Source organism: Palaemon carinicauda, chromosome 32 (genome assembly GCF_036898095.1).
Source record: "Palaemon carinicauda isolate YSFRI2023 chromosome 32, ASM3689809v2, whole genome shotgun sequence".
In the NCBI taxonomy this organism is placed as follows: Eukaryota; Metazoa; Arthropoda; class Malacostraca; order Decapoda; family Palaemonidae; genus Palaemon; species Palaemon carinicauda.
The window spans coordinates 10,043,932-10,058,858 of record NC_090756.1 but is presented as its reverse complement, the minus strand read 5'-3'; the positions used below and the strand labels follow the sequence as shown (position 1 = coordinate 10,058,858).

At 43.8% G+C, this 14,927-nt stretch overlaps 1 protein-coding gene across 2 annotated transcripts in view; it reads right to left on the bottom strand.

The window, feature by feature from the left end:
* The window catches only part of LOC137625262 (putative neural-cadherin 2), a 113,032-nt gene that overhangs the window by 71,821 nt on the left and 26,284 nt on the right, over positions 1-14,927 (bottom strand). For both annotated transcript variants that reach the window (XM_068356058.1, XM_068356057.1), the window contains exons 9-10: positions 13,588-13,887; positions 13,023-13,123 (exon numbers count right to left, since the gene is read on the bottom strand). In XM_068356058.1, the coding sequence (XP_068212159.1) occupies positions 13,023-13,123; positions 13,588-13,887 (401 nt within the window). The remainder of the gene's footprint in view (positions 1-13,022; positions 13,124-13,587; positions 13,888-14,927) is intronic.

Genomic DNA, 14,927 nt, shown 5'->3' with positions numbered 1-14,927 from the left:
AAAGTCAAGGTCACCAGAGGTCAAAGTGTGACGTAATTTTACTTATGCTTGAAATTAAGACTTTCTTTCATTTGAAGGCCAACAAAAAAAACTCATGATAATATAACTGTTTATTTGAATGCACATCTGAATATCATACAATATTAGGTAATTTTAGAAAAAGAATTGAAGTCTCTAACACAAATAGTAGTCCTTTGAGGTTGAGTTGAAAATAGCGAAAATTGGCAAAATTTCTCAATTGCATCCCTTACCCACCTGGTTTTGATAGTGGACCTCATTGGACACAATTTTAGTTGGGGTGTTTGTTCTGAAACCCGGTAGTAATGGAGATATTTACTAGTTTGTTAAAATTTGATTACTTTAATTTTGTAACAATTTGTAATCTTAATATTTAATTTATCAAAAAAGCATTTTTAGCAAAAATATCTTAGCTAGTATCGTTGAATTATAATACCAAGGCAAAAAAGTAAACCATACACTTTTCCTATATGTGACCGATTAAGGGTTAATGCTCTTTTTTTTCTTTTCAGGACTGACGAGTACATAGGGACATCATCAAGTATGGTGGATATCCCAAGAAAACGGAGACGGACAGCTTCACCGATACCTAGCCAATCCACTGATCCTGAGAGGTGCATCATATGCCAAAGAGATGAACCCAACCTTAATACATCAGGGACAGAGAATGGCAGATTAGCAGTAATCCAAGCTGCTGGCATTAGAGGGGACTGTGTGTTAGAGAGACTGAATCATGTTGATCAGGCGAAGTTTGTCTACCATGTTAATAATGATTGCTACAAACGGTACACACACAAAAGGAATCTTGAGAGATTGCAGCTGGCAGCAACATCTGATGCAGGTGCACAGCAGAGTACCTCATCTGGTGGTCAGATGAGGAGACGTTCCTCAACTGCAGCACGGGATCCAGCATCACGTGCAGAAACTGTAGACATCTTCTCCAAGCCGTGCTTCATATATGGCCATGTAAAACACAACAATGTATACAAGAAGTGGCGAATCTCGGAGGAAGGCCGTGCAAAGTCCTTCCTGAGAGCTGCACTGTCTCTTCAGGATGAAGTATACACGCGAACCAGTGACTTGCAAGATGCAGATGCTGTGTTTGGGGCAGATTTGTACTGTCACAATGACTGCATCCGCAAATATATCTTAAAAGGAGAAAGGGAGTCCTCCAAGTCTGCGTTGCCGTCCATTGGTCAAAAGAAGCTGGATATATTTGCAGATGTAATGAAGAACATTGAACCAGGTTTGAACTCTGGGAGGTGCTACAACTTGTCATATGTATCTGATAGTTGCAATAAAGTGGTACAGAGTGGTGATCAAGATGTCACTGCCTTCAGAAACAGGGATGTGAAACTGCATGCAACTGATATTCTTCTAAAATGTTGGTGTAAAGGTTGATGGAAAATGATTTTTGTACCCTTCTTATCATATCTGTTAAGTTAAATGATGTTCCTGTGCATTGCCGTATGTCTGTCTTTTGCATGTATGTAATTGGCAAAAGTTGTCGATTTTCGCTATTTTCAACTCAACCTCAAAGGACTACTATTTGTGTTAGAGACTTCAATTCTTTTTCTAAAATTACCTAATATTGTATGGTATTCAGATGTGCATTCAAATGAACAGTTATATCATCATGAGTTTATTTGTTGGCCTTCAAATGAAAGAAAGTCTTAATTTCAAGCATAAGTAAAATTACGTCACACTTTGACCTCTGGTGACCTTGACTTTCATCTGATGACCTTGAACTTGTTTTCATGTTGTAGATAACTAAACTAGCTTCAATTTAAGCACCAACACAAAACCATAGGTTAATTGTGTGCAATGTTGTGTTAATTTTAATTTCCCGTACCTCTAACTTTTGGAGCGATTTTGCATCAGAGCATTTCTAACAAACTAGTGAATATCTCCATTACTGCCGGGTTTCAGAACAAACACCCTCGCTAAAAATGTGTCCTAGGTGGTCCACTATCAAAATCAGGTGGGTAATTTTGTGGACATAAAATGGATGCAAACACCCCTTGGCTCCAGGACTATTAGATGCCATATATTGCCATGAGGTCCATTTTCCCTCAAATGCTAATTTCTGAATTTTTTTTTATTTTTTGCAAATTTCTGATTTTTTTCTATTTATTTTGAATTTATCTTCAATAATGGCCAGCAGGCAGTATTCCCTCGGCATGGATGTCATCAACACACTTCTAATGGAGTTAAAAAGAGATGTTGATGATAATATGGAGCTTGCAACCTCATGTGTTTGATATTCATTTCTCTGATAATTTCTCCTTCGTATTTGTAAATATTTTTCTTATGTGTATTAGGTACTTGAAATTGATTTATATAGTGTTTTATTATTATTATTATTATTATTATTATTTTTATTATTAGCATCATCTTTATTATTATAGATCATAGTTTATGTATATATAATAATTTGATATTATTTTACTTTTTATTGGTCAGCAGTTTCTTATTTTGATTTCATTTTACTTTGATTGGCTACCGATTTGCTATTTGATATCCTTTTACTTTTATTAGTTACTAATTCTATTTTCTCTTGCTGTAAGTATGGTATCAATTTTGTGTTGGTCACATCAAGCTTCCTGAAAGGACTCACTGTCATAGCTGCCCACCTAAGACTGACCACATGACAAACACCACTTGTTTGAGGAGCAGGAAGCCTGTTTGTCTATAGCTTTAAACTGTCTTGTATCTGAACTGTACCTGATAGTTATAGCTAGGTTAAATCATGAAACTTTCTTTTTTTACTACTTGTTTGTATAAATACTGAAATTTTAATCTTTACAAAATAGATATCACCCATTTTTTATCTAAAATTTATTTCAAAGAATTTAAATTTGATATGATAAAAATAATTGTCAAACGTCCAGAAAGATAGTGGTAGATTGGGCTGTAAGAGTTGTTGCGGTCTGCAGCCATTTTGTTAACATACCCGAAAGGTAAGTTGGCATATCTCTATATATTCTTGTTCTGTATAGAATTCGTGATATTTTGGTATATTCTAATGCATAAATATCATATTTTATAGGAGATACAATGATTTTCATAAGAAATTTACATTGTGAAACTAGGCCGTCAAAAAATGACCTTTAGATTTCGCCTCTGATATAACAGTAAATTACATCTTAGTGCACATTTTATTATGTATTTCTGTTCTAGGATAATATGAGTTTATTTTATAAAGAAATTAGCCTCTTCCTATTTCATTTAGGTACCAGAAAAAATGAGTGAAACTTCGACTAGTTTTTTGGCCCCAAAAAAATTACCTTTTTTTTTCTCATTTCAGATCTTGACTCATTTCCAGCAATTACACGCTGTTGCTTCTCCATCTAAGAAGGTGTCCCTAAAGGGATTTATGTGTATATGTATATTTCTATTTTTTTGTGAATATTTATGTCAAGTCTTTTTTTGTATACTTAAATTTTTAATATATTTACAATAAATAGTTATTTTGTAGATGGGTATCATTTATATTTTCAGTAGTTTTTAGCATTCTTTGAAGTATTTTTAGCAAGTCAAACAATACAGATTGATGCATAACTAAATTTTTCCTGAATTTATTTTGGAGTCGGGGTCGAGCTCGACCCCTAAATACCTAAATAGGGGTGTCCAAGAACAATACCTGTCCAGGGTTTAGGGTGACTTAACCCTTAGGAAGGGTGGTAAGACACTGCCATACTGGCTTTGGCTTTGCCCGGGGACTCAATATTTGAGTGTGTAAGTACTCAAGAATAGGAGTCCCTGCACCTCGCTAGCATTGCTGTGCAATTGCTGCGGCCTACATAAGCTGTGTGTGGAGGTAAGTAGTGTGACACGTCCTAGGAAGTTGACCTGGATTTCTTCAGATGGAATTCTAAGCTAGAACTCTCCCAATACCATCTCGTCATGGTATGGGGACATGACAGTATTCATGCAGACTAAAACCGGGTAGCAATGCCCTCAACCTTCTGCTACTTGTCCAATAAGGAGCCTGAGCTTAGACCAGCTGTTGTGCAGCCACCACAGGGCCGATAGAGAATGTATCGAGTCTCCTGTGTGTCACGTCTTGCAGGTAGTGGGCTGTGAAGGTCGTCTGACGCTTCCACACCCCAGCTTGCAGGACCTGCGTCACTGAATAGTTTCTCTTGAAGGCCAGGGACGTAGCTATGCCTCTGACATCGTGCGCCCTAGGGCGACATGATGGAAAAGGGTCAGGATTCAAGGTTAGATTTATTACGTTGCGAATCCAGGCCGAGATGGTATTCTTGGTGACCCTCCTCTTCGTTTTCCCAGTGCTCACAAACAAGGCTTGCATGTGGGGACGAACTGCAGCTGTTCTTTTAAGATACAACCTCAGACTCCTCACTGGGCACAGTAGGAGATGGTCTGGGTCATCTGTTAAAGAACGAAGACTCGAAACCCGGAAAGAGTCGAACCGAGGGTCCGGCACTCCCGGATTCTGAGTCTCGGCAACAAACTCAGGGACGAATCTGAACGTTACCTCCCCCCATCCCCTTGAATGGGCGATGTCATATGAGAGACCATGAAGTTCACTGACTCGTTTGGCCGAGGCCAAAGCTAGCAGGAACACCGTCTTCCAAGTAAGGTGGCGATCTGAAGCCTGGCGTAATGGTTCATAGGGAGGTCTCTTAACAGACCTGAGAACTCGAACCACGTTCCATGGAGGAGGTCTCACTTCTGACTGAGGGCAGGTAAGTTCATAACTCCGTATGAGTAGAGAATGTTCCAGCGAAGAAGAAATGTCCCTCCTTTGAGCCTGAAGGCTAGGCTTAAGGCTGAGCGATAGCCTTTCACTGCCGAGACTGAAAGGCGCATTTCTTCTCGCAAATACGCAAAGAACTCCGCTATTGCTGGAATAGTGGCATCGAGTGGAGAGATACCCCTTCCACGACACCAGTCCCAGAAAACTCGCCACCTCGCCTGGTACACCCCTGCGGATGACCTGCGCAGGTGTCCAGACATCCTGTTCGCAACTTGTTGCGAAAATTCTCTCTCAGTGAGGAGATGCTGGATAGTCTCCAGGCATGAAGTCGAAGCGAAGCTACGGCTTTGTGGAAGATGTTGGCGTGTGGTTGTTTGAGTAGCTTTTGCCGTGGAGGGAGTTCTCTCGGGGGCTCCGTAAGGAGTTGCAGAAGGTCCAGAAACCATTACGCGTGATGCCATAGCGGAGCTATCAGGGTCATCGAGAGATTGACCGATATTCTGGTCTTGTTGAGCACCCTCCTCATCAGACAGAACGGGGGAAAGGCGTAAATATCGATGTTGTCCCACCGTTGATGGAAGGCATCTTGCCAGAGAGCCTTGGGATCCGGGACTGGGGAGCAGTACAGCGGGAGCTTGAAGTTCAGCGCTGTAGTGAACAGATCCACAGTCGGGGAACCCCACAAAGTCAGGACTTTGTTGGCTACTTGACGATCCAAAGACCACTCGGTACTCACTATCTGCGTCGCTCTGCTCAGACTGTCGGCGAACACATTCCTCTTGCCTGGAATGAAGCGAGCCAATAGTGTGACCGAGTGGACTTCGGTCCATCTCAGTATCTCTACTGCAAGATGGGATAGCTGCTCCGAAAAGGTACCTCCCTGCTTTTTGATGTAAGCCACTACTGTGGTGTTGTCGCTCATCACCACCATAGAGTCACCTGCCAGGACTTGATGGAACTTCTGAACGGCCAGGAATACAGCCTTCATTTCTAGCAGATTTATATGGAGGTAATTTTCTGATTCTGACCACAGGCCTGAGGTCCTGTGGCTCAAAACGTGGGCCCCCCCACCCTTTCTTTGATGCGTCCGAAAACAACATCAAATCTGGGGGAAGGACAAAATGATCCACTCCCTTTCGTAGGTTCTCGTCTGCCACCCACCACTGGAGGTCCGTCTGTTCCACAGGACCCATAGGGATCCGAGTGTCTGGAGAATCGTGACCTTGATTTCACCGAGACTTGAGTCGCCACTGAAGAGATCTCATTCTGAGGCGACCATTGGGAGCTAGACGGGCCAGGGATGAGAGATGGCCGAGGAGACATAACCACGCTTAGGCTGGAAGTTCTTCTCGTCTGAGGAAAGGTCTTGCGACCTTCCTCAGCCTTGCTATCCTGTCGTCTGATGGGAAGGCTTTGTGGAGATTGGTGTCTATGACCATGCCTAGATAAACCAGTTTCTGTGTGGGCAGCAGAGAGGACTTCTCGAGATTTACCATGATCCCCAGATCTTGACAAAGTCCTAGAAGTTTGTCTCGGTGGCGAAGAAGGGTTGCCTTCGAGTCTGCTTGGATCAGCCAGTCGTCCAAGTAACAGAGGAGATGGATACCGATCCTGTGAGCCCAAGATGATATCAGGGTGAACACTCTGGTGAACACTTGAGGGGCTGTGGAGAGACCAAAGCACAGCACCTTGAACTGGTAGATCTTGCTGTCTAGGCATAATCTTAAGTACTTCCTTGAAGACGGGTGGACTGGGATCTGGAAGTACGCGTCCTTTAGATCCAGTGTACACATGAAGTCTTGTGGTCTCATTGCGAGTCTGACCGTGTCTGCTGTCTCCATGCTGAACGGTGTCTGTTTGACAAACCCGTTCAGTGTCGAGAGGTCGATGACTGGTCTCCAGCTTCCAGACGCCTTCTTTACAAGAAAGAGTCGACTGTAAAAGCCTGGGGACCCGTCTACCACCTCTTGGAGAGCGTCCTTCTTCAACATGGTCTCGACTTCTGCCCGAAGGGGTTGTCCTCTTACCGATCCCATGGTAAGGGAGCTCAATGACACTGGGTTCGCTGTCAGCGGAGGTAGAGATGTTGTGAACGGGACGCAATATCCCTGACCGATCACGGAGATGGTCCAGGAATCTGCCCCGAGTTGCTGTCACCTTGTCACACAACTTTGAAGGCATCCCCCCACTGGTGGACGAGCATGGGGACTGCCAATCCTAGCGTTTACGGCCTCGGCCGCTCCCTCTAGGATTTTTACCTCCCCTGTAGGACTTCTTGCCCTTTCTGTTCTTGATGGGAAAGGGCTTAGTTTGGCTTTGTTGCTGTCGTCTTCTTCGTACTCTTAGCAGGACGGGGCTGTTGGGTTGCTGGAGGTTTGTAGGGCCTCGATGTCAGTGCCCTGTGGAGGAAGGAATCCTGATTGGATTTCCTCCACCTCTCAGCGGTTTGCTCAATGTCCTTAGGCTCAAACAAATTCTTACCGAGGACGGAAGAATGTCTGAGCCTGCTAACGTCGGAACTGGGGACCTTTTGATGAAATCTCTCAGCCACTGCGTCCCGTCGTTTCAGGATCGTATTAGCCCACAAGCTCGAAACTTGGTGGGCTAGAAACTCAATGGTCCGCGTGCCTGAGAGCAAGAAGGTCTCCAGTGCCTTCCTGGTGCTTTCCTTGGACAAGTCCTCGGAATGCACCAGGATTCCCAGAGACCCCAGCCAGATGTCCAGTCACGAGGTTGCCTGCATGGCACACTTCGCAACCTTCTCCTGGCTTAGGATCTCTGTTGCTGAATACGAGGCATGCCGGTTGGAGAGTCTATCTAGAGGGACTCCCCCGGTGAGCTCTTCCACAGAATGGTGTATAGGGAGAGCTAAACAAGTCTCCTCTAAGATCTCAAAGTACCTCCTATGGTGTACTCAAGGAGGAGGGAGGAGCTTGTTACCAGCGCTGGATCTGCTGGAGGAGGCAAGCTCAGAGAGCTGGCCTTCGACCTTGTCTCTGGCACTCTTCATCCCCTGTGACCAGGGCAAAGCCGCACTGGCCCTAGAAGGTTTCTGGGTACCATAGACTCGGTCCAAGACCATGTCCTTAACCTCACGAGTAGGAATCTCCGGGTCCGGAAACCCGTTGAGATTTCTCATGAGGGTCAGAACTTGCCAGAACGCATGTTCTGACTCTTGAAGCTCTCCTCCCGAAGGGCTAGCAGCAAAGTCTCCTGACCCCAGAGGCTCTTCCAGGGGGGATACGTGGACATTCTCAGAAGGTCTAGCTAGCTCCTGTCTAATCCTTGCTGAAGACTTAGGTAAAGTCTTCGAGTCCTTCGACTCCCTCCTGGGACGGATACAGGACTCCAGTAACGATGGATGCAGGCTCTTCTCTACCCCTGTGCGAGAAGACTTCTCAGGGAGAGGCGGGGTTTCCCCCATTGGTGCGATGGGGGAACGACCCGGATCATCCGACTCCCCTGAGGACAGGAACTCCTGATCCGCTGGGGAGGGAGAGAAAGTCTGAGGGGGAGAGGGAGCCTTGCGCAAGAACTTCCGAGGAAACAGCTTAGCCCTTGGAGAAGTCACCACGGAGGGGACTCCTCTCTTCCTCTTCAGGGGAGAAGAAGCTGCCAAGAGAATCCTTAGACCTGTCTGGAAACCTCCCCTCCTCCGTCGAGAGCGCTGTTCTGCGCTTGCGGGGAGGGGAACGAGAAGATGATGACCTGGCTGCCTGAAGCCCCGTGTTATTCCGTGTGAGATCACACTGGCGATCGTGGCGCAACTCGCGCTGGTGGTCGCGCCATTAGCCCTGCCCTGGGTCGCGCGATGAGCCCTGCCCTGGGTCGCTCGATGAGCCCTGCCCTGGGTCGCGCGATGAGCCCTGCCCTGGGTCGCGCGATGAGCCCTGCCCTGGGTCGCGCGATGAGCCCTGCCCTGGGTCGCGCGATGAGCCCTGCCCTGGGTCTCGCGATGAGCCCTGCCCTGGGTCACGCGATGAGCCCTGCCCTGGGTCGCGTGCGGGAGGATCCTCGCGCGTGGGTGATGGCGAGCGCACGTGGGTGCGGGCGCGCAGTGGTGAGGACGAGGGCTAGTGGCGCGCAGGAGCTGGAACGTGGGGCGGGGTAGAGGGCTAGACGGGTGCTTGCGCGCGAGCAATCAATCGATCGCATGCGCACGGGCGCGCAGGAACCGGCTGAAGAGCCCGTGCGGGAAAAACTGTGGAGTACGCGCAGGAGAAATATCTCAAGCGGGTGGTCGTGGAGCGCGCGTGTCTGGAAGCAAGGGGCGAGGGCGTGGTTTGCGCAACCTCGAAAGCGCGTAATGGCGAGCATGCGCGCGCTGCTGAACAGGAGAAACAGGATCTGCGCTCTGAGGAGATCGTGGGCGCGCATGGCGCGCATCAGGATACGGGCGGACAGGAGTGCGCTGCGCAGGAGATCGTGGGCGCGCATGGCGCGCATGGCGCACATCAGGAAGCACGCGAACAGGAGAGCGCAGTTTAGTTGGAGAGCGCAGGAGTACCTGTGAGCGACTGTGCGCTATCTTAGGTTCCTCCTGGGCTTTGCGCTAATGCGTAGAAGTGCGCTGGCGTGCCGGTGAGCGCTTGCGCGCTATATCAGGAACAACTGGAACTGCCCGCTTAGTAGGAGAGCGCTTAAGCGCTGTATCAGGAACCGAAGAGCGCTTGCGTGCAGGTGAGTGCGGGCGCGCAGGTGAGCGCTTGCGCCCTATTGCAGGAACTGCAGATGGGCGCTGGCGTGCAGGTGATCGTGGGCATGCAGGGGGACCCTGGCGCGTAGATACAAGAACATCAGGTGAGCGCACCCGCGCTGGGGCGCTAAGTCAGGATCAACAGCAACAGGTCGATGGCGCGCAGGGGATACCTGGCGCTTAAGGGACTGAGGCGCAGTTTTGCGCTCAAGTCCCTTGTGCCCCGGAGGGACCGGTGCATGTACAATGACAGGATTTGTAGGCGCCCAGAGCGCATCAGCAGCCTTGAAGGGTGACGGCAGGTCAGCAGGTCTGGAGGGTGACAGGTCAGAGGGTCCCGAAGGACCTTGTTCCGAAGGACGACCTTCCTCTGAAGGAGATCGCGAACGATCTCCAAAGAGGTCTAAGGTGGTAGCTGGCAGGATCGGTGAACGGCGAGTTTCCTCAGCGGAGGACTGCAGAGATGACGAGCCGAAGGAAACCCTCCTAACTCTCTTGTGAGGAGAAGGAAGACCTCTACGGCGAGAGGCCCTGGGTTCACCAAGCTGACCATCAGCAGGCCTCCGCAGAGGAGTCTCTGTAAGTGAACTCCCCCGAGGGGGAGAATCACCGGCAGGAGAGACCGTAGGACTTAGTTCCTCCCTCGAAGGATGTTCGGAGGGGGAACCTAAGCCTTCAGCTACCGCAGCAACAGGAGCAGTTGTTTGAGCAGACACATCAGAGGCCTCAGTCACAACAAAGTCGACGATAGACAGAGGATCTATCTCTGCTATCGACGGCGATTGCTTGACAGCTGCTGCTAATTTGATCATGTCAAACAGGGCTTCCCTGGAGGGCAAACCCTGCAGCCCCAAGGAAGCCCAAAGCTGTAACAAATCATTATTATTTACAGAAAAATCAATATCCTCCTCCGGGGAAGGGGGGGAGCTGCCTCGCTACGGGAGACAACTACCTCTCCCGCACCCCGGGATCGGTCAACAGAACTACGGCCTACGCTACCACTCGACGGCCTCTCGGAAGAGACCGATCGAGTGGGAGGTTCGGAGGAGGTTTGGGCTACGGAAGAAGAGTCCTTGGAATTTCCTCTCTTCAAAGAAGCCTTTGAAGGAGAAATATCCCGTTTGGACTTTTTCTTCCGGCGCCGAGAAAACCTCTCTCACTGGGAGGTAGACCACTCCCTACACTCACTACATACGTTACCACTATCACACCGTTGGCCCCTACAATGAGGACACAAGGTGTGAGGATCTGTGTCCACTACCGACATAAATGTCCCACAAGCTATCCCTCCCTACCCCGCTAACTAGCGAGGGGGGTAGTAAACCCTCGTTAAAATTCTAATGGCTCGTCATTTCAGCTACGCCGAAGTAACAACCCTAATTAAATAGCGTGGTTTGTATTTCGGTTACGGAACAAAAGTTAATTAATATCTACGGCACTCTCACACATACACACACATATATAGCAGGAGTGTATGTAATTAGAAAATGCCTATCAAGCTAAAAGTCAAGATGTACAGCACAGTAATAAATCCAGTATTAATGTATTGATCACAAATGTGGGCTCTAAGACGAAAAGATGAAGCAGAGCTTTGGAGAAGAGATGAGAATGCTAAGGTGGATTATGGGTGTATTATTGCCAGAAAGATTGGAAAATGACGAAATAAGAAGAATGAAGAGATGATAAGAGTGTCAAGACTGAAATTATGTGGGAATGTGTTGAGGATGAATGTTGGGGGTGGGAATGAGGAGGGCTTGTGAGGAATTAGATGGCGAGATAAGGTAAAGGTTGATATAGATCAGAGAAGTTGGTTTGGTGGAAGGCTTTGGAGAGGGCGCATCAGGCAATCGACCCCTTAATGTAGGGATACTGGTGGAAAAAAAAATGAATGTATATATGTATGTATGTATATATATATATATATATATATATATATATATATATATATATATATATATATATATATATATATATATATGCAAAATGTATCCATTATAAGTAAACATGATGAAGATATCTTTACTGAAGATCCCTAATAGTTTACTATCTCGACTCTCAGTATAATATACATTTTGACGGCATGGCTGATCTAACATTACATAAATACCCTACATTTAATCAAGATTATAAACTTATATAACTCCTCGTATAAATATATAAATTAAACACATGCAAAAAGAATACTTTTTAAGATTTCATAACCTCGGGTACATAAAAGATCTATCAGTGTCACAACAAACTAAAAAAATCCCAACGAATATCAATCCATTTTTCATTAATAAATCCGTTGGTAGAACATTCCCATATTTGTTATTCTATTTATATGAAAAAAATGTTTTGTAATGGAATGTTTTATGAATCAAGTCTAAAAAAAAGTAAAAAGAAATCCCAGTGAGACTTAAAAAACGTGCTGGGAAAAATCAAGTATTTCAAATTTAATCTCAAATTTAGTTGTTTACTTTTATGGTCTGGAAGAGATATTATTAAAGTCAGTGTATACAGGGAATATCAGCTATTGACTTGTCTGTTAGTGTTCTCAATATATATATATATATATATATATATATATATATATATATATATATATATATATATATATATATATATATATATATATATATATATATATATATATATATATATATATATATATATATATATATATATATATATATATATATATATATATATACTGTATATATATATATATATATATATATATATATATATATATATATATATATATATATATATATATATATATATATATATATATATATATATATATATATATATATATATATATATATATATATATATATATATATATATATATATATATATATATATATATATATATATATATAAGAGGATGTAAGGGGTGGGGGAAGGTCGTGTAGTAAACAAAACAGAGATGCTGTTTTTATTAAGTGTTAAGTCTGCATTCATTTTGTCCTGTTACTTGTTGTAAATATTTGAAGAGGACAAAATTCCATAATAACCATATTTTGAATCCTTACAATAAATAAGAAAGTGGAATAAACACAACTAAGAGAAATAAATTGAGTTATTTGCAAAGGGGAGCATTTAAAACAAAGGGCATCAAGTGTATTCAAGGGCCCTGGGGCAGGGGACTGGAGGCAAAAAAAAAAAAACCAGTTGGCAAAAAGTTTTATATGAGGTCACTGAAATACTCTAAAGACCCTTATACACGAGAGGTGAATGTGGGCAGACACTGTTAACAATTCTATTATATGGGTGACGATGAAGTGTAGATGACGTCAAATATAACGAAATAACGGACAAACCATCGTAAATGCTCATGCATATTGTTGAAGCACTGGATGGGCACCTGACTATTGTCTGACACAACTCTGACTGCACTCTGCCCCTCTGCCCGGGGTCTGGGCCAAACCATACAATCGCTTGCCTGTGGCCACTGCCTGCTTTGGACTGTTTGATCTGGTAACACCATTTCAAAATGAGAGAATTATGGGCATTTGTAACTCGTTTGGAAGAGCCTTAACCCCTAATCAAAAAGTTTCTAGGGCAAAGCCATTTTAAGAGGTCCCTTCTGACACATACCATCCATGGACACCACAGCTGAGGCCACTGGCTTCGCACTCCACAGCTGGGCACCCAGGCGAACTGCCTTCACTGAGGATTTGGTTTCCTAGGTCTACCAGCTGGAACAAGACAAACAGAAAATACTTGAATACAGAGATGAGTTTGAAAGAATCACTAATTATTATTTTTTTTGTTATTATTATTATTATTACTAACAAAGCTACAACCCTAGTTGTAAAAGCAATGTTATATGCCTAAGGGCTCCAACAAGGAAAAAATAGCCCGATAAGGAAAGGAAACATGGAAAGGAACACAAGAGAAGTAATAAACAATTAATATAGCATATTTTAAGAACAGTAAAAACATGAAAATAGATCTTTCATAAACAAACAACCAAAAAAAGACTTATTTCAGTCTGTTCAACATAAAAAAATTCATAGCAAGTTTGAACTTTTGAAAAAAATACCTTATTATACTACTTTGTAAAAACTCTGAATAAAAATATGTCACTTTTATTCAACAACAATTATTAGTAATTAATAATAAATTAATAAATTAGTAATTAATAACAGTTCATATTTACCTCTCCATTGATTCTTAAATTTCTTAAGCATCCATTAAGTGTATGTCCAGACACAGCTGTGGGCCACCCGTGAGCTGCTTGGGATGGAGGGGGATGAGCCAGGCCTCCCACCTGAAGGGGTTGACCTGTATTCAGGAGATTGGCACCCCTCGGCAGCCTGGCTGCTCCTCTGCATGTGTGGGCATCAGGGGGAATGGGCGGAGATAGCGAGGGCGTAGCGGAAGAGGTATTGGAGGAGGATCTGGGGGGAGGTCCATCTATGCTCCCCCCAGAACATAGGTCGACGATCATCTCGACTAACTGCGAGGATACGGATGTCGAATTTATAAAAATTCTTAACACGTATAAACACAAACACTAATCCCTTTCTACACTGAAGACTCAATAATGTGACGTCACTTTCTGATTGATATATCTAGCTATTAATCTATATTCTAGACTTATTCTCACACCTCCTAGATTCAAGGGATATTTCTTTCTATTAGTATTCTTAACAAAAATTTCGAAGTTTCTAGTTTTCTCTGCACTCCTCACTCTAGCTAACTTGGTAGCCTATGTATGTAGCCTTTTTAAATAATCTATCTTCTCTTGATAATTTCATACAAACAGATCATGTAAAACGTAAACAAATACTTCCCCAGACAATCCTCTTCTATTTTCTTTACATATCCAGACCATGTAAAACCCTGGATATTTCTTCACTTCCATGTATAATTTTACTCAAACAAGTAAATGAGATATGATCAAACTATATTCTTCCATTTTCTTAACATAATCAGACCATGTAAAACCCTGGCTATTTCTTTCCCTAAATGTATAATCTTAGTCACAGAAGTAAATGAGACATGATCAAACTATACTCTTATCTTTTCTATACATATCCAGACCATATCAAACACTGGCTATTACTTCCCTTCAATGTATAACTATTACTCCCACAAGTAAATGAGACAGTATCAAACTATCCTCTTCTATTTTCTATACATATCCCGACCATATAAAACCCTGGCTTTTTCTTCCCTTCAAGGTATAAATCTTACTCACACAAATAAATGAGACATGATCAAACTATCCTCTTCTATTTTCTATACATATCCAGACCATGTAAAACCCTGGTTATTTATTTCCTTTAATGTACAATCTTACTCACACAAGTAAATGAGACATAATCAAACTATCCTCTTCTATATTCTATACATATCCAGACCATGTAAAACCCTGGCTACTTTTTTCCCCACAGTGTATAATCTTACTCACACAAGTAAATGAGACATGATAATTCTATCCACTCCTATTTTCTATACATATCCAGACCATGTAAAACCCTGGATATTTCTTCC